This window comes from Diorhabda sublineata, chromosome 7 (assembly GCF_026230105.1).
Source record: "Diorhabda sublineata isolate icDioSubl1.1 chromosome 7, icDioSubl1.1, whole genome shotgun sequence".
In the NCBI taxonomy this organism is placed as follows: Eukaryota; Metazoa; Arthropoda; class Insecta; order Coleoptera; family Chrysomelidae; genus Diorhabda; species Diorhabda sublineata.
In genome coordinates this window covers 3,111,030-3,136,637 of record NC_079480.1, presented here as the reverse complement: position 1 = coordinate 3,136,637, position 25,608 = coordinate 3,111,030, and the positions used below count along the sequence as shown (strand labels likewise).

General features: G+C 31.8%; 3 protein-coding genes across 8 annotated transcripts in view; 1 reads left to right on the top strand and 2 right to left on the bottom strand.

Annotated features, from left to right (window-relative positions):
* LOC130446838 (uncharacterized) overlaps positions 1-7,099 on the bottom strand; it is a 28,603-nt gene extending 21,504 nt beyond the window's left edge. The window contains exon 1 of the mRNA XM_056783325.1: positions 6,911-7,099. Coding sequence (XP_056639303.1) covers positions 6,911-7,094 — 184 coding nt within the window. The 5' untranslated portion in view covers positions 7,095-7,099. The remainder of the gene's footprint in view (positions 1-6,910) is intronic.
* LOC130446776 (ejaculatory bulb-specific protein 3-like) lies at positions 386-24,125 on the top strand. 6 transcript variants are annotated; one of them, XM_056783232.1, is made up of 5 exons: positions 19,445-19,652; positions 21,641-21,832; positions 23,479-23,674; positions 23,732-23,792; positions 23,854-24,119. In XM_056783232.1, exons 3-5 carry the CDS (start codon positions 23,482-23,484, stop codon positions 23,957-23,959), a joined length of 360 nt encoding a protein of 119 aa, XP_056639210.1. In that variant the 5' UTR covers positions 19,445-19,652; positions 21,641-21,832; positions 23,479-23,481; the 3' UTR covers positions 23,960-24,119. The 6 variants fall into 6 exon arrangements, with proteins under 6 accessions (XP_056639209.1, XP_056639210.1, XP_056639211.1 ...); XM_056783233.1 differs by lacking the exon at positions 21,641-21,832 and having other exon boundaries at positions 23,854-24,125; XM_056783229.1 differs by having other exon boundaries at positions 23,732-24,119.
* Positions 13,095-15,118, bottom strand: LOC130446778 (ejaculatory bulb-specific protein 3-like). The gene is made up of 2 exons (XM_056783235.1): positions 14,885-15,118; positions 13,095-13,354 (listed from the first exon to the last, which is right to left on the bottom strand). The coding sequence occupies exons 1-2, from the start codon at positions 15,072-15,074 to the stop codon at positions 13,158-13,160; spliced, it is 387 nt and encodes a 128-aa protein (XP_056639213.1). The 5' UTR covers positions 15,075-15,118; the 3' UTR covers positions 13,095-13,157.
* Positions 24,126-25,608: the final 1,483 nt, after the last annotated feature.

Here is a 25,608-nt window from a genome sequence, read left to right as displayed (position 1 = left end):
TAAACTTAATATTGCGTTTAAGTCGACTAATACAGTGCAAGGCTACGTGCAATGCAATGTAATGGTGTGTTCCCACTAGGCGTAATTCACGAGACTGAGTCACTCTATCACGAAATAAGTTTCTGTGTCATTAGATTGCACTGAAATTGGCTTCTATTGCGGTAAACAAGATGTAAGAGTGATTTTGGTAGGATTCTCTTTATTTTTTTCAAGTTTACAGTTATATTAAATTGAACTTACCCATTTTAACATCGTGGAATATATTAGTGTCAGAAGCAGATAATTAAGAGAATGTAAAGCGGTTTTTAAAGCGAGATATTTAGTATTATGAGGCCAAGAAAGAGACAAATTCAAAAATCATTAAGAGTTTGTGTCTACAGACGTCAGGTCTAACTTCGAGGCCTTATTAGATAACAATTAATCAGAATGATGTAAGTAGTTAAAGATTGGAAATAGAATTAGAGAGTTTTATTCGCCAATAGAATAGGATTTAAATAACTAGTACATGTGTGTTGGTTTTTATTCTAGAAAAGCGCTTTAAACGGGTTTATAATTTCACTATTTAGACTAAAATTTCGAATAACATTTGCTTATAAAACAACAAACTTAGTTCGTATTCTGGGTTTGTTGTTCACCTCTATTGAAGTTTAAAATAAAATTAACAGATGTCACACACTTCATAATTTTCGCGAATACAGTCGGTAGATTTTTTTTTAGTCATTAAATATCCTTTCCGAAGCCGAAATGTCGCTGCAAACTTTAATGACTATGAACCCACACTTTTTTGAAGTTATATTCGATGAAAAAAGTTTTGTATAACCCACTTTAAATTGAAACCGTGATTGCAAGTGATTTTAAAACTCAAGTTTGTATAATCAGGGGTGAAAATATCTGATAATGTGAGGTCTGGAAATATGCAGACGATATCTACAAACCAGAAGTATTATGGTTTTGACAGATGAGCTTATCAATTTATCCATTGGTTCCGCGACGAACCATTTAATCGAATCTTGTGAAAATTAGTGAGCACCATGAACGCAAAATTACTCTCGGGAATCATGCAGCAGATCAGCTAATTGTAGCTTCAATGACTTGAAAGTTTCAATTATGGTGATAAATCTAGTGATTTTTGGTTTAACAACCTATCAAATGTCGATTAGATTAGCTGATTGTAGCTTCAATGATTTTTCGCACATTTCTAGTTCTTGAAAGTTTCAATTTCAGTGATAAATCTAGTAATTTTTGGTTTAACAACCTATCAAATGTCGATTAGATTAGCTGATTGTAGCTTCAATGATTTTTCGCACATTTCTAGTTCTTGAAAGTTTCAATTTCAGTGATAAATCTAGTGATTTTTGGTTTAACAACCTATCAAATGTCGATTAGATTAGCTGATTGTAGCTTCAATGATTTTTCGCACATTTCTAGTTCTTGAAAGTTTCAAATTCAGTGATAAATCTAGTAATTTTTGGTTTAACAACCTATCAAATGTCGATTAGATTAGCTGATTGTAGCTTCAATGATTTTTCGCACATTTCTAGTTCTTGAAAGTTTCAATTTCAGTGATAAATCTAGTAATTTTTGGTTTAACAACCTATCAAATGTCGATTAGATTAGCTGATTGTAGCTTCAATGATTTTTCGCACATTTCTAGTTCTTGAAAGTTTCAATTTCAGTGATAAATCTAGTGATTTTTGGTTTAACAACCTATCAAATGTCGATTAGATTAGCTGATTGTAGCTTCAATGATTTTTCGCACATTTCTAGTTCTTGAAAGTTTCAATTTCAGTGATAAATCTAGTGATTTTTGGTTTAACAACCTATCAAATGTCGATTAGATTAGCTGATTGTAGCTTCAATGATTTTTCGCACATTTCTAGTTCTTGAAAGTTTCAATTTCAGTGATAAATCTAGTAATTTTTGGTTTAACAACCTATCAAATGTCGATTAGATTAGCTGATTGTAGCTTCAATGATTTTTCGCACATTTCTAGTTCTTGAAAGTTTCAATTTCAGTGATAAATCTAGTGATTTTTGGTTTAACAACCTATCAAATGTCGATTAGATTAGCTGATTGTAGCTTCAATGATTTTTCGCACATTTCTAGTTCTTGAAAGTTTCAAATTCAGTGATAAATCTAGTAATTTTTGGTTTAACAACCTATCAAATGTCGATTAGATTAGCTGATTGTAGCTTCAATGATTTTTCGCACATTTCTAGTTCTTGAAAGTTTCAATTTCAGTGATAAATCTAGTAATTTTTGGTTTAACAACCTATCAAATGTCGATTAGATTAGCTGATTGTAGCTTCAATGATTTTTCGCACATTTCTAGTTCTTGAAAGTTTCAATTTCAGTGATAAATCTAGTGATTTTTGGTTTAACAACCTATCAAATGTCGATTAGATTAGCTGATTGTAGCTTCAATGATTTTTCGCACATTTCTAGTTCTTGAAAGTTTCAATTTCAGTGATAAATCTAGTGATTTTTGGTTTAACAACCTATCAAATGTCGATTAGATTAGCTGATTGTAGCTTCAATGATTTTTCGCACATTTCTAGTTCTTGAAAGTTTCAAATTCAGTGATAAATCTAGTAATTTTTGGTTTAACAACCTATCAAATGTCGATTAGATTAGCTGATTGTAGCTTCAATGATTTTTCGCACATTTCTAGTTCTTGAAAGTTTCAATTTCAGTGATAAATCTAGTAATTTTTGGTTTAACAACCTATCAAATGTCGATTAGATTAGCTGATTGTAGCTTCAATGATTTTTCGCACATTTCTAGTTCTTGAAAGTTTCAATTTCAGTGATAAATCTAGTAATTTTTGGTTTAACAACCTATCAAATGTCGATTAGATTAGCTGATTGTAGCTTCAATGATTTTTCGCACATTTCTAGTTCTTGAAAGTTTCAAATTCAGTGATAAATCTAGTAATTTTTGGTTTAACAACCTATCAAATGTCGATTAGATTAGCTGATTGTAGCTTCAATGATTTTTCGCACATTTCTAGTTCTTGAAAGTTTCAATTTCAGTGATAAATCTAGTAATTTTTGGTTTAACAACCTATCAAATGTCGATTAGATTAGCTGATTGTAGCTTCAATGATTTTTCGCACATTTCTAGTTCTTGAAAGTTTCAATTTCAGTGATAAATCTAGTGATTTTTGGTTTAACAACCTATCAAATGTCGATTAGATTAGCTGATTGTAGCTTCAATGATTTTTCGCACATTTCTAGTTCTTGAAAGTTTCAATTTCAGTGATAAATCTAGTGATTTTTGGTTTAACAACCTATCAAATGTCGATTAGATTAGCTGATTGTAGCTTCAATGATTTTTCGCACATTTCTAGTTCTTGAAAGTTTCAATTTCAGTGATAAATCTAGTGATTTTTGGTTTAACAACCTATCAAATGTCGATTAGATTAGCTGATTGTAGCTTCAATGATTTTTCGCACATTTCTAGTTCTTGAAAGTTTCAATTTCAGTGATAAATCTAGTGATTTTTGGTTTAACAACCTATCAAATGTCGATTAGATTAGCTGATTGTAGCTTCAATGATTTTTCGCACATTTCTAGTTCTTGAAAGTTTCAATTTCAGTGATAAATCTAGTGATTTTTGGTTTAACAACCTATCAAATGTCGATTAGATTAGCTGATTGTAGCTTCAATGATTTTTCGCACATTTCTAGTTCTTGAAAGTTTCAATTTCAGTGATAAATCTAGTGATTTTTGGTTTAACAACCTATCAAATGTCGATTAGATTAGCTGATTGTAGCTTCAATGATTTTTCGCACATTTCTAGTTCTTGAAAGTTTCAATTTCAGTGATAAATCTAGTGATTTTTGGTTTAACAACCTATCAAATGTCGATTAGATTAGCTGATTGTAGCTTCAATGATTTTTCGCACATTTCTAGTTCTTGAAAGTTTCAATTTCAGTGATAAATCTAGTGATTTTTGGTTTAACAACCTATCAAATGTCGATTAGATTAGCTGATTGTAGCTTCAATGATTTTTCGCACATTTCTAGTTCTTGAAAGTTTCAATTTCAGTGATAAATCTAGTGATTTTTGGTTTAACAACCTATCAAATGTCGATTAGATCAGCTGATTGTAGCTTCAATGATTTTTCGCACATTTCTAGTTCTTGAAAGTTTCAATTTCAGTGATAAATCTAGTGATTTTTGGTTTAACAACCTATCAAATGTCGATTAGATTAGCTGATTGTAGCTTCAATGATTTTTCGCACATTTCTAGTTCTTGAAAGTTTCAATTTCAGTGATAAATCTAGTGATTATTGGTTTAACAACCTATCAAATGTCGATTAGATCAGCTGATTGTAGCTTCAATGATTTTTCGCACATTTCTAGTTCTTGAAAGTTTCAATTTCAGTGATAAATCTAGTGATTTTTGGTTTAACAACCTATCAAATGTCGATTAGATCAGCTGATTGTAGCTTCAATGATTTTTCGCACATTTCTAGTTCTTGAAAGTTTCAATTTCAGTGATAAATCTAGTGATTATTGGTTTAACAACCTATCAAATGTCGATTAGATCAGCTGATTGTAGCTTCAATAATTTTTCGCACATTTCTAGTTCTTGAAAGTTTCAATTATGGTGATAAATCTAGTAATTTTTGGTTTAACAACCTATCAAATGTCGATTAGATTAGCTGATTGTAACTTCAATGATTTTTCGCACATTTCTAGCTACTGAAAGTTTCAATTATGGTGATAAATCTAGTGATTATTGGTTTAACAACCTATCAAATGTCGATTAGATCAGCTGATTGTAGCTTCAATGATTTTTCGCACATTTCTAGTTCTTGAAAGTTTCAATTATGGTGATAAATCTAGTAATTTTTGGTTTAACAACGTATCAAATGTCGATTAGATTAGTTGATTGCATCTTCAATGATTTTTCGCACATTTCTAGCTACTGAAAGTTTCAATTATGGTGATAAATCTAGTGATTTTTGGTTTAACAACCTATCAAATGTCGATTAGATCAGCTGATTGTAGCTTCAATGATTTTTCGCACATTTCTAGTTCTTGAAAGTTTCAATTATGGTGATAAATCTAGTGATTTTTGGTTTAACAACCTATCAAATGTCGATTAGATCAGCTGATTGTAGCTTCAATGATTTTTCGCACATTTCTAGTTCTTGAAAGTTTCAATTATGGTGATAAATCTAGTAATTTTTGGTTTAACAACGTATCAAATGTCGATTAGATTAGTTGATTGCATCTTCAATGATTTTTCGCACATTTCTAGCTACTGAAAGTTTCAATTATGGTGATAAATCTAGTGATTTTTGGTTTAACAACGTATCAAATGTCGATTAGATTAGTTGATTGCATCTTCAATGATTTTTCGCACATTTCTAGCTACTGAAAGTTTCAATTATGGTGATAAATCTAGTGATTTTTGGTTTAACAACCTATCAAATGTCGATTAGATCAGCTGATTGTAGCTTCAATGATTTTTCGCACATTTCTAGTTCTTGAAAGTTTCAATTATGGTGATAAATCTAGTAATTTTTGGTTTAACAACGTATCAAATGTCGATTAGATTAGTTGATTGCATCTTCAATGATTTTTCGCACATTTCTAGCTACTGAAAGTTTCAATTATGGTGATAAATCTAGTGATTTTTGGTTTAACAACCTATCAAATGTCGATTAGATCAGCTGATTGTAGCTTCAATGATTTTTCGCACATTTCTAGTTCTTGAAAGTTTCAATTTCAGTGATAAATCTAGTGATTTTTGGTTTAACAACCTATCAAATGTCGATTAGATCAGCTGATTGTAGCTTCAATGATTTTTCGCACATTTCTAGCTACTGAAAGTTTCAATTATGGTGATAAATCTAGTGATTATTGGTTTAACAACCTATCAAATGTCGATTAGATCAGCTGATTGTAGCTTCAATGATTTTTCGCACATTTCTAGTTCTTGAAAGTTTCAATTTAAGTGATAAATCTAGTGATTTTTGGTTTAACAACCTATCAAATGTCGATTAGATCAGCTGATTGTAGCTTCAATGATTTTTCGCACATTTCTAGTTCTTGAAAGTTTCAATTTAAGTGATAAATCTAGTGATTTTTGGTTTAACAACCTATCAAATGTCGATTAGATCAGCTGATTGTAGCTTCAATGATTTTTCGCACATTTCTAGCTACTGAAAGTTTCAATTATGGTGATAAATCTAGTGATTTTTGGTTTAACAACGTATCAAATGTCGATTAGATCAGCTGATTGTAGCTTCAAAGATTTTTCGCACATTTCTAGTTCTTGAAAGTTTCAATTATGGTGATAAATCTAGTAATTTTTGGTTTAACAACCTATCAAATGTCGATTAGATCAGCTGATTGTAGCTTCAATAATTTTTCGCACATTTCTAGTTCTTGAAAGTTTCAATTATGGTGATAAATCTAGTAATTTTTGGTTTAACAACCTATCAAATGTCGATTAGATCAGCTGATTGCATCTTCAATGATTTTTCGCACATTTCTAGTTCTTGAAAGTTTCAATTATGGTGATAAATCTAGTAATTTTTGGTTTAACAACCTATCAAAGGTCGATTAGATCAGCTGATTGCATCTTCAATGATTTTTCGCACATTTCTAGTTCTTGAAAGTTTCAATTATGGTGATAAATCTAGTGATTTTTGGTTTAAGAGCTCGTTGATTTTTTTAGGGGTTTACTACGAATAAATTAAATAACTTGTATTATAATTATTTATCTTGTTATGACTATCTGATGTCATTAAAAAACCAACTACATTGTTGTAACTTTTCTGTTGAAAATATCCTGTTGTACCATAAAATTTTACTCTGATTCATTTTCTCAATTTATTTGACTGTAGTATTAGTAGACAAACATGTTAATTGTATAAAAAAAAAAGTACTCACTTTTCAACTCCAAGCCGTCAGGTGTACATTTTCCTCGATCCAAAAGACAATTAACGTAATTTAACAGCAATCTATCACTTTTGATTATAGTATCAATATCAACATTATCGTATTTAGTAGTATATTTTTCAGCACAAACGAAAACTCCTGTTGCAGCGATGAAAATAAACAGAATTGTTTTCATTTTGCGATATGACTTCGTTTTCAATGAAAAGGGAGTATTTATATTTTTATATATAAAGAACTTGCAGTAAGTAGGAGGCTATCGATTTACTTTTTTATTATAATTCAATCATTGGATATAATTATTATGCATTATATGAATATAAATTCTCAATCCTTTGTTGTCAGTTTTAATTAATGTATAATTAGATTCCTGAGTTATTAGAAGAAAAAAGAGATTGCAAAACCGTAGTAAAAGTAATTACTTCATGGTAATTATTTAACGTAAATGAAATAATTTTCAACTATACAATATGCCGGGACTGTTAAATTAGTAATAATAAAAAAAGATAGACTGACGCACATAGACTCTAATTTTTATTCAATAAATCCAACAAATTTTGATATTCAGATACAAGTTAAACTTGAAAACTATTCTTCACAATGAATGATTGATAAGAAAGTAGAGGCAATTGCTATTTATTTGAGAATTTTTTGTTTGTTGTGATAGAAATCCAATAAAATCAATTAATTTGGATATTGAAGACAACCAATCAGGTACAACATTATACTGAAATCAGATCCCACGGGCTGCTTTCATTTTATCACGTTGCCATGAATTCATTTTGATTCATTTCAATTTAGTCGTTTCAAATATTCAATTTTTCCTAAATACCACGATTTGGTTGTAGTACTGACAAGAATATTAATGAAATTATGGAATCAAACAACAAATTTTTTCCTATACCCAACAAAAAGTTGATACATTGATAAATGATCAAAAATTTTATAACAACTTCCTCAAGCTTGTTGCTTATAATTTTTTTCGAACAATTGTCGATATCCTTGTGTTACTGCTACTGATAATAAACTCTCATGCTGAGAAAGAAAGAGAACAGGTACTTGTCAGTGGAAATAAATATTAACTACGTCTTAGACGTCCACTGACGTCCACTGAATAGCAAGCTTGTAATTGCTACCAGAGAAACAATATTATTAGTTGATCTGGTGCGATGAAATGCTCAAAAGTATAATTTTCTTTTCAAATTCAAAGGAATCATAATCTGTATAGTTTTTTTTTGGATGTACTAAATGTTAGATTAAGGTTACCTTCCATAACATCCTTCTCAATTGATAGTGAAATCGAATCACACAACACAATTAACTCACAGTACAATCTAATTTGAATTAAATTTATATAAATTTTCGTTTGACAAATTTTTTCCATGAAAAATCCTCTTAGTGAACAAGTCTGCAATATTTTCATTGCTTAAATTATATTCAATATCAATTTATTTGCTGTTAATAACATCTTCAATAAATTATACTTAATGTCCATGTGCACGCTTGCTATTTTCAAAAGACTTTGCTATTTTAATAGCATCTACGTTATCGAAATGCGCAATAATTTAAATCCCTGCCATTAAAATCTTCTATTTTTGCTTCCCCTAGTGGTAAAACTAGCACCCGAATACTTACTGAAAATGTTCAACAGGCTTCTTAGAGAGGGCCTCTTCCCTACTTGCTGGAAAATGGCAAGGCTGGTACAACTACGGAAACCTAATAAGGACGGGCCTAGCCCATCATCCTTTAGACCCCTATGCTTACTGGACACCTTAGGGAAACTCCTAGAACACTTACTATCAGAAAGGATACGCAAAGAGCTTGAACACAAGCAAAATCTTTCCAACAGGTAATTTGGTTTTCGAAAGGGTATGTCTACAGTAAATGCCATAGAAAGTGTTTGCAGCTTTGTGAGAGAAAAGCTGCGGAAGACCTTTAGAAATAGACAATTGTGTGCACTTGTTACAGTGGATGTTCAAAATGCGTTTAACACAGCAGACTGGCAGCAGATAATAGGTGAACTGGAGAGGAGGGACATATCTCCTTACATCCTAAGAATGGTGAGCAGTTATCTTTCTAGTAGGTCTCTCTGTATAGAGGAGGATGAGGTGGTACCCATTACAGCTGGAGTGCCACAAGGTAGTGTTATGGGCCCATTGCTGTGGAACATTATCTATGATAGGGTTTTAAACTTAGGACTAATGGAAGGAGTATCGACAGTGGCCTATGCAGATGATCTCGCAGTCATGATCAAAGCCAAAACAGAACCAGTTCTAATGGAAAGGTGTAATGATGCTCTGGAAGAAATAGAAGCTTGGATGAGGTCAGTTGGACTTAAGATAACTCCCGAGAAAACAGAAGCTGTGATGATAGTTTGGAAGAAACGTCATGGCCCAATAGAACTTAAGATCGGAGGTCTCGCCATTCACCCAAAGAACCATGTGAAATACCTAGGTGTAATCATAGACAGAAGGCTCTGAGTTCACTGAACACCTCAGTTCAAGTGCTTTCTAAAGTGAATCTTTCCAATGATTCACTGATAAAAAAATGATAACAGAAAGAAATATTGGGAACGGGGATCTTGCACTCAATATTTCAATATACAGATGACTCAAAAACTACGACGAAGCCTAGATATGTGACATTTCGATCTATTCTCATAGTCAAACTACAATCGTAGCATTTAGTTTCCACATCATGGATTCAAAATTGATCTGGCTGTGCCACAGGAAAAACAATTATCCATATAAATTCTTTGGAAGCAACTAACGAGAAAACCGGTTCAAAAACATTTTACTGACCCTGAATATTTTTGTACTGCAACATTTGCTGCTTGAGAAAGGAGACTAAATCTAACTAAAAATGGATTGTAAATGTGAATGGATTGTTCGATACTGTCGTTAAATGTGTTGGTTGGTTCATGTGCGGAGATAGTAAACTGTAAGTTCTACCAGGTTTTAAGTAAAGACCATAGCGAAACATGCACCACTAATAAATCGACATATTGGAACAAAGTCTAGGAAAGGAATTTGTAAAAAGTCATAACAGTGATCTAGTAGATACTGTGCGTACTGAGTATTTCAGGCATTAAAGAATGAGCCAGAATAAGAAGACTATTGCTGATCCTCTCTTATGTCAATTCTGCAATACTTCAAGATTCATACTGTTATAATTTAATGTCATCAAAATATTATTATTATGAAGTTTCATAAAAAAATATTTTTATTTTCATTAGAGACAGTCTTCAATGGAAAATGACATTTTATTTGCGTAAAAGACAACCTCTAAAACATGAAATAGTTTGTCCCACACTTAAAAAGAGCAGACGGTGTAGCTAGCGACATCTATCGGATTTTTTTGAAAGTCAAACTATGACCATTTTTTGTAAACATAATAATCTGTCTTTTCAAGTCATAGGTGTGTTCAGTAATAAATTTAAAGATAGGTTGCAAAAATTATCATCATGTAAAAATAAAATGTAAATAATCCGTTGAAATTTGACTTTCGTAATAAATAAGTAGTTAATTCAAAATAGAATATTAATAATTAAATGTAGTTTTTTAACAAGCAAACTTGTTTAATTTTATTTATTTATACAATTTTCAATGAAATGACCTAGGTCTAAGAACGAGGTTAATTTTCTGATTAATACAATTAATGATTCATACAAATTGCATTGAATCTTATGTGCTTTGACTTATAAGGATTTCACATACTTATAATTACACAGTGTTATGACTAAACACAAACCCTATGAATGGGTAATGAGGGTACAAATTGCGTTAAATATACAGTGCTTTTCAGATAAAAGTATCCACCTTTAATCCAACTTTTGTAATACTGGTATTTAGAAAAAATCCAAAAACACGTCAATTTATGTTGGAAGGGGCAAGCATTATGGCTTATTTAAACTTACTGGAAAAGCCACCCCCTCACCCCTAGCAGCATCCCCTTTATTTTTTTAAATTACTTTTCATATTTTTTATGTAAAATTTGGATACTCCTCTTTGAGATGATTTCAAAAATGTATAATACTTGTAGGTTAAAGTGGTTAGTTTATGAGATAAACAATTTTTCTTTTAAGAGCACAAATTTTACTTATTATTTACTTTCACCTTATTTGCCTGTACTAAAATGGGTTGTACAACAGTTCAAACTCTTTAATCTTTTTAACTGTGCTATTTATTCTACTTAAAAAATCCAAACAACAAAAAACTCTAGTTTTTATTAAAGTTTGACATTGTCAACTAGAATTTGTAGTCACTATTGATAGTGTAATTTGATACATTATTTATTTTGTTTCTCTGAAATGGTTTACTCTTTGCAAGAAAGAATTGAAATTGTAGGTTTATACTACCATAATAATAATTGTGCAAGAGCTGCTGCTAGAATATTTAACGAATTACACGACGGAAGACATGCAACTCATAAGTATGTAATTCAACTGATGGAGAAATTTACCACAACAGGGTCTGTTTGCAATAAAGTGCATAAGCGAGAGGGACTCGTAAATAACGAAGCAATCCAAGTGGCAATTTTAGGGCAAGTCGGCTTAGAGGCTCAACAACCCCAATCGTTGTCAACAATAAGTAGAGCGATCGGTGTTTCATCTTCTACAGTTTTCCGAGTTCTACATAAATTCAAGTACCACCCATACAAAGTTAAGTTGGTGCACGAATTGAATGAAGATGATTTTGATCGTCGTCTAGAGTTTTGCGAATCAATTATCAATAACAATCCACAATTGTTAAACAATATTTGCTTTTCTGATGAATGCTCATGGTCATTAAATGGATTAGTAAGTAGGCATAATTGTAGATATTGGGCTGAAAGTGATCCACATATTATGCGTGAATTCCATACACAACATCCCCAAAAGTTAAACGTTTGGTGTGGTATCCTAGGTGACCACATTGTCGGACCTTTCTTCATCAACGGAAATTTAAATGGTGAATCATATCTTGAGTTACTCAGGGAAGGGGTTGACCCACGTATTACAACAATAATAATATGCCTGTCCGACAATTTTTAAACGAAACATTCCCCGCTCGTTGGATAGGTAGAAAGGGGCAGATGATGGAGTGGCCATCTAGGTCACCGGATTTAACACCCCTAGACTTCTTTTTATGGGGGTATTTAAAAACAAAAGTTTATGCTACCCAACCAGAATCTCTGGATGATTTACGAGAGAGGATAGAAAATGAATGTCGACAATTAAATCCAGCCGTATTAAGCAATGTCAGAGAGGCATTTCAAAATAGATTATACCATTGTATGGAAGTGAATGGTACTCATTTTGAACACTTATTGTAACTTCATAATAAATAGCACAGTTAAAAAGATTAAAGAGTTTGTACTGTTGTACAACCCATTTTAGTACAGGCAAATAAGGTGAAAGTAAATAATAAGTAAAATTTGTGCTCTTAAAAGAAAAATTGTTTATCTCATAAACTAACCACTTTAACCTACAAGTATTATACATTTTTGAAATCAGCTCAAAGAGGAGTATCCAAATTTTACATAAAAAATATGAAAAGTAATTTAAAAAAATAAAGGGGATGCTGCTAGGGGTGAGGGGGTGGCTTTTCCAGTAAGTTTAAATAAGCCATAATGCTTGCCCCTTCCAACATAAATTGACGTGTTTTTGGATTTTTTCTAAATACCAGTATTACAAAAGTTATTAAAGGTGGATACTTTTATCTGAAAAGCACTGTATAATTAAAGATAAACTTGATACAAAAATGAAATATCTACGATTTGCGTTGAGAATATGATTAAAAATCAACTTCGACCAAATTATTTGACTTAAATTAAACATTTCGAATACTTTATTTAGTTATACTCTGACACAACGGCGAAGCGTGGCTAATTACTATGGGGGTAAAAAAATGAATAGGTAAAACTCGACGATGCCAAAAATATTTTTAATCCGCTATCAAACCGATAATCTTAGTTAGCATATTAAATCTTATTACAAAATGAGAAATTGAAAGTTTAGAAACAAAATTTTATATTATAACATTCGTGAGCTACAAGTGCACTGATTTTATGTGCACACGGATCAGTATAGAACGTCGATCTGTGGCGCTGGAGGACAGAAGATTGACCAAATGATCAACGTCTTGCGATATGGAGTTTTGTTTACAAAATAATTATGCAATAAAAATAACGATAGAGCTCAAGTCAAAACATTCAATGCCAATAATTTTATTTCAAATTCAACCACAAAGTACTGTTATGTCTATAAAGGATATCCTTGTTTTCTCCATTCATCTTGATACTTTTCTCTATAAGTACCTTGGGGATCGTATTTTTCCAATAAATTTTTCCACAACTCAAGTTTGTTGTTTACCATAAAATGTATAATTTCTTTAGCGGCTGCCTTCTGTTTTTCCGTACACTTCCCACATTCAGTCTCCAATGTTTCCGGAATAACTTCTGTAAAATATCAGTAAAAGTGTTGAAGTGTAATTCAAAAAATTCATACTCCTTTTCAACAAAGTTTAAGTGACAGACCAAAATGATTTTTTATCCAAATACACCTACCAGTTACCAGAGTTTCTATAATAAGACCTGTGAGTGATTTTTTTCAATTTTGAATGAAAATTTCTTAAAAATATGAATAAAATTTCGATGCCTCTTTATTTAAGATAAAGACATTTCTTCATTGATAAGCATTTAGTCCAGTGAACAACGGTAACAATAGATAGTAAATACCCAAAAAAGCCAAATTTACCCCATACCGTGAATACCACCCCAACTAGGGGGTGATAATTTTTCGTTGAAACTAACCATAGAAATCGATAGAAAATGCATTCTAAGCAAAAATTATTCTATGGAGTTTTCTGGAAAAACTAATACTTTTTGACTTATTCGTGTTTGAAATTTTGAATTTATGTGACAAGAAAAGTATATTTTTATTTCATAAATACCTCAAAAACTTCTTAGTTCATCGAAAAAAATGTGAGAAGGTTAAATGTATTTTTCAAAAAAATATAGAGAGAATATATTTTTTTCGTTATAAACCTAATACAAACCGAGTTATGATTTATTAAAGTTTGGATTTATTTAGTGAACCGAAGATTTTGAAAATTGAATACGTGGAATACGGTAAATTTTAGCGAAAAAAAAAGTATTGGATCTTTTTCAAAGAATTTTAATAACCATTCAAAGGAGACGTTAAAAGATTTTACATAAAATAAGGAAGTTATTGCGAAGAAATATTTCATGGAGAAAAATTGTCATTTGATACTGCCACCCCACTTGAAATTAAACAATATAAATTTGCAAATCACTTTAGTTGAATACAAATAAAAAAATCAAGAAGTTTGAATGGTTTAGAGATAGAACTTTTCAAAGTTAACTGGTACCGTTTTGCAACCCTTTGAATGTTTCCTTTTTAATAAAGGTTTTAATGTATTCCAAACATGGCGAAAATAGCCGGTATGGCTGTTGAAATACATTGCTTAAATGAACATCATGAGATCTCTATTTTGATTCTACAAATGTTTTTTAAGTTTCGAAATGCTTTAACTTTTATTTTCTTGAATTTTGACAATGAGAGATAGAAAAATCCATGCGACTTGATGGAATTCTGAGGTGATACAATATTTTTACCGTTGTTTACTGGACTAATTTTATTTCTGCCTTTATAGTCAGGTATGAATACTCAACTTTCAATCTGCACAAATAGTTTTCATAGGAAATAAAGTTATAAAAAGTAATAACATAGAAAAAATCGGAAAAAATAACAAGAAAATATTATACAAGCCTGTATGGGTATGATGGGAAAACAGTAAAAATGATCCAACGAATACATAAATAATGAGAAAATTAGATTTAGGACTGACCAGTTTAACTCAGATGATTTGAAGAAAGTCCTTGCATCGAAAATTTCTTGTTGAGATAATACAAATAGGTAGAGCTTACTGATATGACATTTGATACACCATAAGAAATGTATCTTACTTTTCAATTCTTTTCCATCCGGTGTACAAGGTCCTTCGTCCATCATGCATTTGTAATAATTCAACAACAATCTTTCACTTGCTAAAATGGCTTTATAATCAATATTGTCAAATTTGCTGGTGTACTTTCCTTCATCAGCTTCGACCAAAATTACTGACAATAAAACTGATAAAGTCAAACACAATTTCATGGTGAATATATTTGCTTAATAATGTACCAAATATGATATGCAACCGCGAAAGATTTGATTTCAACAATGGGAAGATATTGTATATAATTTTGAAAATTACAATTTTGTTAATTGATCTAATGATAGTTTATGATATACTGCTTCCTTTTGGTAAAAGTTTGATGTATATTTAATAAAATTACTATGTATACTATATTCGCAATGTATATTGTTCATGCGAACGACAAAAAGTTAATTTATTGAAAATTGAATGAGAAATTCGTTCATATGGAATGGAAATGGCTTCTTTCGGTCAACAATAAAGAAAAGTTCTTCAAACATCACTAATAAACCCACAAAGTATTAGAAGTTCTCTACTCAGTGACATAAGACTTGAAATTGTATAATTTTCTACATATTTTCCACGGGATTAGAATTTAGTGATCGTGATGACCACGTTAAGACATTAAGGAAAAAAAAATGTGGAAAAACTTCACATCTAAACGTAAGTTCCTCTTTGAAATGGAGTTATGAATGTCCATTTGGATAAGGCTCTTTCAAATGATTGTTTAAATAGTCATTTACATGTTAACAGCAACTTCAATATCACGTAACTTTCCATGACGGTTTCTTAGAGTGAATTGATTCGTAGCTATATTATGTCAGTTTTTCTCTCCTGTTGCCGTTGTCTGCACCAGCTCAGATGTTGCCGACGGTGAACTGCAGTGAAAGAAATGCATCGTGGATGGTGTGAAAAAAGACTACAGGCTCAAATGCGGCGAAAAATTGAACACAGAGGAGCAGGTCTAAGTAGTAAAGCTATTTCGCAGAGCTAGTTATTCCTAGCTAATTTGGTGGTATGTATCGATACACCACGTATCTAGTTTTTGTGAGTATTAGGGAAGAAATTATAGTTATGTTAATAATTTACAATCCGTAAATAATACCGACAGGATCATCCATTATTCCAATAGAAATAAACAACCACATAATACACAGTTAGGTTATAAGTCGTATGATATCGGACCAACAATGGAACCCAATATTTTATGTAAAAATTTGTTTTATGTACATTTATTCTAGGTATGTATTTATCTAATGAAAAGCCTCTTCACAAGAAAACACGTGGATACAACCCCTTATAGTTTTGTATCGCCAATTTCTTTACAACTTTGTATTTATAAAACTTGTGTTATAGATTTAAGATGTTTTAATCAGGGATTATGGATCTTTCCTTTTAATAGCTCCTATGACAAGAGTTATGCGTTCGGACTATACAATTTGCCTCAAAATAATGCTTGGAATCAGGTTTTATAATTAATTTTATACACCGAATTAGCGAGAATACAAAACTCACTTCAGAATTTCCTCCAGCGCAGTGTCTTTTACCATGATTAGCAGACTTTTTTATAACTAGTAGAAAAAGAAATATAATACCCGCACTTGTAAGTATTTTGAATTTTTTCTGCAGAATTCCACCAGCTCCATTCCGTTTCAAAAATTGCTGGCACTCGTTCAAAACATCTTTTGTTGGTTTTAATACAAAGAGAAGGAAAATGCTCATCAGTGAGAGAGAACCAACGGTGTGTGGGCCAGTACGATCTACTAAAACCCTACAACCCTCTTCAAGCTAAAACTCTTCACTGTTTCCATTCTTGACCCCCATTAACCTTCCGCATAATAACAGTTCTCTGCTCGTTTTGCGTTTGATCTATTTATTCGTCGTTTTGTGACTTCTTCAGCTGTTGCTTAACGTGGTTTGGTAGAATTGTTTCTACGTAATCAGTTTTGGAATTCAAGTTCTCTTCTTCCGTGATCATAATCCCAAAGATCTTCTCGGAAGCTACTTTTCCTCGTTTTAATAAGTGAGGTCCAAAGTATCCGTGTCCAGAAAATAATTGGAACAAGGGATAGTTCACCTTCCCGCGATCCTGTGACTTTCCTGTAATTTACCTTTGATATGTGCTGAGAAGCGCTCAATTCAAAGTCAGGACTCTTTGTCGGTTATTTTGGCGGCCTTACGCGCTACGTATTCTCTTGAATATTCTCCTTCGTTCCAGTGCTAGCAAATGTACTGGTATGGTTCCCACACTGGCCAACGCTGGAACGAAGTTGGAGCCAACACTTGTTGTACAACTACATACACTTCTTGTTCTTTTGTATGTTGTATGAAAAACCAAATGTTCTAGTATCATCTAGTTTATTTTAAAAGAACGTATAACTGGTGTATGATGTTTATAACTTTCTAGGTTTTCATTCCTTTAGGTAAGTTTAGGAATGGTTCCAGCCTTAGTTCTATGTTCAACCAACGTCGGAAGGTGAATGTTGGCGCAAATGTTGGACGCATCGGATAGTTGCAGCACTGCAGCCAGCCTAAGATCAGCTCTGCGTTGCACTCTAGGTATTCTTTAATCGGTTGATTTATCTTTTCCTATACCTCTTGGTAGTAGTCGTACCCCCGATATTTCTCATTAGTCGACTGAGCGAGTTTCGAACGTAAAGTAAACCTCTAATATAGGGAAGGGCACAAAATATCGATATTTCTTCAAAAATTAATCGATAAATATCATCGATATTTTTGAAATCTTGAAATATCGATTTTCGATATTAATTTTTGAGTATCAAATTCGATATTTTTTTAAGAAAACTTTATTTTATTTTACTATATATTAACTTCATATTTCACTTACTGTTGTAATATTTTACCTGTCCTCATATTTAATTAAATTATTGTTTACATCAACGCGCAAGCTTTCCGCTTTTCTGTTGAAATTTTTCCTGAATTTTCTTTGCTATAAACCTCACGGAGTCCGAGACCTTTCCAACGAATGCAAAACCGTGGAAATCGGTTCGTGCGTTCTGGAATTATAGCGTCAGAAGGGAAAACCCGACTTTGTCCTGAATTTTCTTTGCTATAAACCTCACGGAGTCCGAGACCTTTCCAACGAATGCAAAACCGTGGAAATCGGATCGTGCGTTCTGGAGTTATAGCGTCAGGAAGGAAAACCCGACTTTTCCCTGAATTTTCTTTGCTATAAACCTCACGGAGCCCGAGACCTTTCCAACGAATGCAAAACCGTGGAAATCGGATCGTGCGTTCTGGAGTTATAGCGTCAGGAAGGAAAACCCGACTTTTCCCTGAATTTTCTTTGCTATAAACCTCACGGAGCCCGAGACCTTTCCAACGAATGCAAAACCGTGGAAATCGGATCGTGCGTTCTGGAGTTATAGCGTCAGGAAGGAAAACCCGACTTTTCCCTGAATTTTCTTTGCTATAAACCTCACGGAGCCCGAGACCTTTCCAACGAATGCCAAACCGTGGAAATCGGTTCGTGCGTTCTGGAGTTATAGCGTCAGGAGGGAAAACCCGACTTTTTCCTGAATTTTCTTTGCTATAAACCTCACGGAGTCCGAGACCTTTCCAACGAATGCAAAACCGTGGAAACCCGACTTTTTTTTATATAGTAGATATCTACAGTGTGGAATATTTTTATTAAAAATGGGAACAATCAACCTGTTTCTTGCAATTTATGTGGCAACCTATGCAAAACATTTGGAAATACGACAAATTTAGCGACGCATTCGAAAACAAAACATTATAATGCAAATGTCAACAAATTCAAGATCACTAAAATCTGGAAATGGAACTAAGGATCCTATATTAGTAGATAGATAAATAGATATAATTTATAAAACTTCATTTAAATAATAAATAGAACTGACGAAAATAAAAAATGCATTAATGTTTTTTATTTTTGAATACTCAACGCTCTGAAATAAAAATATCGATATATCGATATTTCTTACGCTGCATACATCGATATTCTTTGAATATATCGATACGATATTAATCGATATAATCTTTTCATTTGCCCATCATAATTCTAATAAATGCGAACATAAGTATAACCATGGCCACAAAAGCTTGTCGTTTGGATGGTCTACCTCATAGAAAAATAAGATAAATTATAATTATTCCAAGGAAATACGCGTTATACAACAAATTTCTATACTATCTTTATAAAGACAGAAAATGTACAAGAATAGCAAGGCTCAGGAATATATCAATTACGCCGTTCATAAGAAATAATTATAGATAGTCTTATAGGGTTAATTTATGAGTTTAAATTAAAAAGAGATAGAGCCCTCAGCCGATAACATTCACTCAAGATATACTAGAGTGAGAGTAATCATATTGTTCATGATCGTGTTGACCAAATCGAAGTTTCGAATACATCTATTTCTCTCCAATATTACGGAAATGGTATATGACTATTCCAAGATAATTTAGTTGGAATACAACATCTCCATTCATATAAATTACAATTACAAACCGTATAAAGGATAATTACAATAAATAGGTAGTTTATTTCGATCCAAGTCCAGTTGTTCATGCACCTATGAACAATTCAATTGTTTTAAACTTTAATATATCCACTTGGAGATGATTGTTATCGTTCTTGAATAATAATTGGATTTATACAATATATTTAATAGATCAATTATCGTTTTATTTCTTAGTATTATTTCAATAACTGTAAATGTTCTTTTCGCGTGTTAAAAAATTAATGAAAAATTTATGTTTATTTACTTACAGAAGTGAGTATTCCATATAATTTACCTCGTGCACATTTTTATTTATATTTTAATGTATAAATGTTTTTGATTTTTTATTTATTCGAGTCATACCTCTCGACTCTTTCCAATCTTTCGTCTTTCGCATACAATCTGGTTCATCAGGCGTTTAAGTTTGGGTGGCAATCATAATATTTGATCTTCTTAACGTGTACGATCATATTCTCGACTTTATTCAACAATTTTTATAGATTTTGCATATTTTCGGCATTAAGTACTGTATTTACATAGCGCAGATTGTTCGGTGGAGTCCGTTAACTTTTATTTCTCCGGCATAATTTTCGACACCTTTGGTGAAGATATCTTACTCTTGCATTCTTCAGTTTGAACTGAATCCGTACATTGATTCGTGTTCGTTTGGTTATTATTTGTATATCGCAAGTTTTTTTCGTTTCAGGGCTTCTATTTGTATACCACTTAATCAAATGTCTTATTATAATCAATAAAGTTGACATTTACACATCGCTGGATCGACAAGACACTGACTCTTCTTGTTTTTGACAAGCTCATTGATCACAGGTATCATATTCGTTGTAGTTATTTTAAGAATTGATTGGAGATGTTCATTCGTAAGTCTTTTGAAATATTGTGTATAAAATGTAACAGTGTTAATCTCATTAAATTTTTCTTTTAAAATACTGTCCGATTGCGAATGAATTGATGACTGTAAAGCTTCAAAATTGATTGGAAGTCTTCAAAACGATTGTTGAATTCCGTAATGAAATTTTGCAGAGGTTGAGAAGATTAATTCAAATTTTTTTTGGTTTTCTGTGCTAAATGATTTTAAATGTTTGATTTTTTATCTTATTTCCCACATCCTCAATTTTTTTTGTCTAGTCCAGACTCGAAACCTGCGGAAGATACTATCGTTCTGGACAAAATTAATTGGATATTTCCGCTTGCTGCTAAGAGGTGGCGATACTGTCTTCCTAGGACACGCGCTGTCCTAGAAATTACTTATAAACATCTTCATACATGAGAGTACGAGTATTTAAAACAGTCGTAGAGGAATCGAATGAAGTCTAGAAGCTCTAAAAAACATGATTCTCCTTTCTGTAATACATTGCGATCGCGGGCCTTATTGAAACGCCACAAGGGCCGGAAGTGGCCCGTGGGCCGTATCTTTGACATGACTGAGTCAGATTTTTATAAATCCTATGGTAGATGACTTTGGGAAAGACCTTGAGGTGCATTCTGCTAATAGTACGGTGTAGTGTGACGTGAAAAAAATTTTATTTTGAAAAATTTGAGGTTGAAAATTTTTCTACATATCAATTTTTTTCTTATGTAAGTAACACGATATTCGATAGTATGCAGTTTAATTAGATTGTGTTTTAATACCTCATCTAAATATTTTCAATAAATAATTCAAATTCATGATAATTTATCAAAATTTTATCATGTTCTGGAACACCCTGTATATTTATATGGTGTACTCATATTATAGATCGATTCAAGTACTTATTTCTTGTTTAGTTATTAATATAAAACGTAAGAAATATAAAATGGGGAAAGAAAAATGTAAAACTACTATATCAAAATGGTACCTTGGACTCAATTTTTAATAGTTTTCAAAATTAGAAATATTTCAATTATGTCACAATTAAGTTGATCGATCATTTTATGAAAAATTGTCATTAGAATAAACGTACTTACGTAATATGTTCAATAGATACTTCATTATCATTTGTATATATATATATATATCAATAATGGGTTTGAATTGAAAAATTATTTTAAAAACGACAAAAAAATAATTGAGTTACGGAGAATCGTTAAGGCAATTTAGTATTAGATTTTTCTATCGACACATTTAAGTAGAAAATAAAAAAATCGATAGAAACTTATTATTATTTATCTTAATATTTGTTATTCCCCATTTGGCATATAATCTTTGATCCCTCACCTAAGTAATTTCCATCGGCTTAAAAACAAATATTTTATTATTTCAGTTCATGGACAAATATTTTATTAAATCAATTAAAGTAGTTTTCTATACTTATCGAAGAATTCGTGCGAAAAATGCGTTTGACATTGTTTACAAAAATTATAATCGAATGGATTCTTTGATATAAAAGTAAAACGGATCAAATTAAACTTAGTTGTTCTGCGAATTTTTTAACGTGATTTCTATTTAATAAAACGTAAGTTTCTCAACCTAAAGTTGATTTTTCTGTGATGGTTTAAATTTTTTTTTCTCCCGAATATATAAATTCGAACGACATTATCGCCAACTAGGTAATGAATGTGATTGTTGTGGGATTGTTGCAATAAAATACCAAGATTAATACGTATTTTCATTTTGAATGTTGTATTTTAAATCATACGAAGTTAAATTTTTCCTCGAAATATCGCGTAGTAATTTTTTTAGTTTTATTTATTCGCTTTTCATCATTTCAACTTTATTCTTTACCTAACGCTTTCCTTGGCTCTGATGTTTTCTCGAAATCTTTATTAAATCGTATTTATAACATCTACTACTTCATTCTCGCATTATATTCATAATAATTTATCGCTTTGACTGCCATTTTTAAAGTCAAATTTGAAAAATTTGTCGTCTTGTCGTCAATACAAAAAAAATTTACCTACATGGGTTCCGCCACACGTAGGTTACACGTGGAATGTGCATGTGCTGAGTGTAATTTACGACGGGAATTAATCCTTGTATCCTTATTGTTCTCTTGTATGTTCTCTTTAGTTTCAAAACCTACTGAATACGCTGTTTGCAACCACCACTAACAATTACACTGTCTGAAGGTGAACTGGTAAAGCTTCAGTCTCTGAAGACGATAACTTGGTTATTGAAACGTGCGTCAGACAGTGTTATTGTGAGTGTTGGTGTAATTATAGTGTAAATAGTGTGTTCAGTATGAATACCACCAACGGTTCCAGAAATTCCAACTTAGTTTCGAAACATTCATTAGTTATCATTATTAAATTTCAATATCCATTTCCTCAGTTTGGATTCTCATCGTTTACCTTTTTTATTTGAAGTGAATTTTATTTTACTTTTCTTCGTCATCATTGCTTCATTCCCTTTGTTTTGTATATCATCCTGTTGTGGGATCGTGCAGATTTTGAGAATTTCACGTATTCAAAAGTAACAAATTTAATATATTTGATAGCACAGATTTTTTACAATAATTTTTTAAAAAATCATGAACAGAACTATTAGCAATTACAGTTTTTTATTGATGTCAATGTTCTTCTTCTTTTTCTTTTTTTTTTCGCGGCAACCTCGTACTTGCGTTCGAGCTGTCAAATATGCTGCGTTCGAGGTATTCAACACTAACACATCCCATTCATATGAAGCATAAATTGAACTGGAACGAAAGAGGATTGTCTTGAATTTGTTCAGTGTTTGTATTTTAACTAACTCAGTACTGCAGTTGTGTTTGAATAACTTGAAGCTACGATCGTTTTCTTGTAGCTCGATAATTGATAATTTAGAGATCACCATAAAAATTGTTTAAGCGGATACTGCACGGTCACAACTGCCTACATGGTTGTCATCAATCCGTTTTGTCGTCACTCAGACTTTTTTTGTTTTGTTAATGTTACATTCGCATTGACTCAATTTGGTTCTCAATTTTTAAGCCAAAATCCTCCATGCTTTACTATTCTCAAAACCGACATCTCACAGACAGGATAAAATTTGGTTACAAGCCGCTTTAACAATAAATTTCCTTATTATTGAATTAAGTCAAAGATAATTAGATAGCGTATCATTTTATGATGGTTTAACCATCTATTTCTTTCAATTCAATCATTAATAGACTCTAATTTACAGAGAATGTTTTCTTTGGTTATGAATTTATGCCTTGCTGGATTAACTTTGGCTGCAGTAACCGAAAAAGCCAAGTACACAACAAAATACGATAATGTTAATCTAGAAGAAATCGTACACAACGATAGACTTTTAAAAAATTATGTAGATTGTCTTTTGGAAAAAGGAAAATGTACTCCGGATGGATTGGAATTGAAGAGTAAATATTAATATTAGCTATTAATACGAGAAATGTTTACCGTTTGTGATTTTGTAGAAAATATGCCTGACGCCATTGCAACCGATTGCAGTAAATGCAGCGAAAAGCAGAAAGATGGGTCTGAATATATGATGAGATTTTTAATTGACAATAAACCTGAATATTGGAATCCTTTGCAGGAGAAGTACGACCCTTCAGGAACTTATAAACAGAGATATCTCGAGACTAAGAAACAGGAAGTTAAAGTTGAACCTATTACCAAAACCTAAAATAACAGACCAGTGACACGGAATCTTCGGAATAAATGCTTCAAATCAAAATTTATGCTTCAACAAGTAGTACTTATATGTAGATTATAACGCGTTTTTATATAGTTTAGTCAATTCCTTTAATAATTAAAAAACGTATATTTTGTAAAGTTAATTTATTGGAAATATATTGAAAAACAGTTCGAATGCTTTTTTATTTTTCTAAATGAATACTCAGTCCACGAAATTATCATTCATCGACAGTAGATCCCATTTCGAATGTTCAAACTGATCTACTACACATTTCGCGAACAGAGCTACATAATCGATGACCTGCTATTGGAGTGTGTAGAAAGATTACCATTCGATATTCCTTTCCTAAAAAAATACGTAGACGATATCATCACAGAGGTACCTGAAGGTATGATTGAGACTGTTGTTGAAACCTTCAATGGTTACGAACATATTCAATCAACAGTAGAAAAGAATCCAACAGATGTCTACCTTTCCTAGATATAAAATTATTTTGAACCAATGAAAACAATATCATCCTTGGAAAACTCAAAATCTCGAGTCTAATAGTTTCTATATTGTATACAATACAATTTCTGTCGGTAATTTATTTGTTCAATTATGTTAATTGGCGTGGAACGTTGTAGTAACGTTTGAAGCTCGTCATCAAAACCAATTTTATACCAAATTGTACCATTTGTTCTATGGTCTAGCATACGTAAATCTGTGACGACTGGGTCACCTTTCGAAACGTCGTTTAAAAAGATATAGTCCAAAAAACGAGCTTCGTAAGGCATAGAATCACTCCTAGCAGTTTTAGTTACAGGAATCACAAATCTCCAGGTACTTTTTAGTAATCACAATATTTTTTTCTATTCCTAAACGTAATAAAGCATTGCTCAAGGTTGCATTGCGAGTTTGAGCATAACCGCCATCGGAATATAAAATCTATTGCAATAAGATTTGACACAAAATCTTCAGGATTCAAGCCTGCCATTTTAATTATAGAATCCATAACACAATACTTCGTCAGGGCCAATTTTACTGATTCAACTGTGTGAATACTTGACAAGCTTCCGACTGAGCAATAGTTTTGTCAACAACGTGCGGTGTTGAGAGGCCAACCGATAATTACAGCTTCTGATTGGCTGAAATCCATATCTTGTGACTAAATGTTCGACGCGCAATCACTAGCTCCATCCAATGACATTAAAATATGAAAACCGCCAATTTTCAACTTGAGCTATGTATTTAGCTAAGGAGCGGTATTTGATATTTGCGATAACTTTGTTTGTTGCCAAGGACTCAAAGTGCTAGTCTAACAAAGTAGTAGTATTTTAGCCGCGGCGTACACAACATTTTTTAGACGACGCATAACATCCAAAACTTTTTCAAATACACCGAGGAAAGAAAATAAATAATAGAGAATTATATAAACATTTTATTTATTGAACAATATAATGTACTTAATGATATTTGCAATGTCAACATTAATTTATTAATTATTTGCAAAAAGTAATGTTGATTGTACCTCCAGGTAGACAATTATTAATATTTATTTTGTGATTTTTGTGATTTCGATACAATATGTAGATGTTTTTGTATTTTCGATAGAATTTGTTGATTGATTGGTATTTGTGGTGGGAGAAAGTATTCTGTTAGCAATTTCAATCT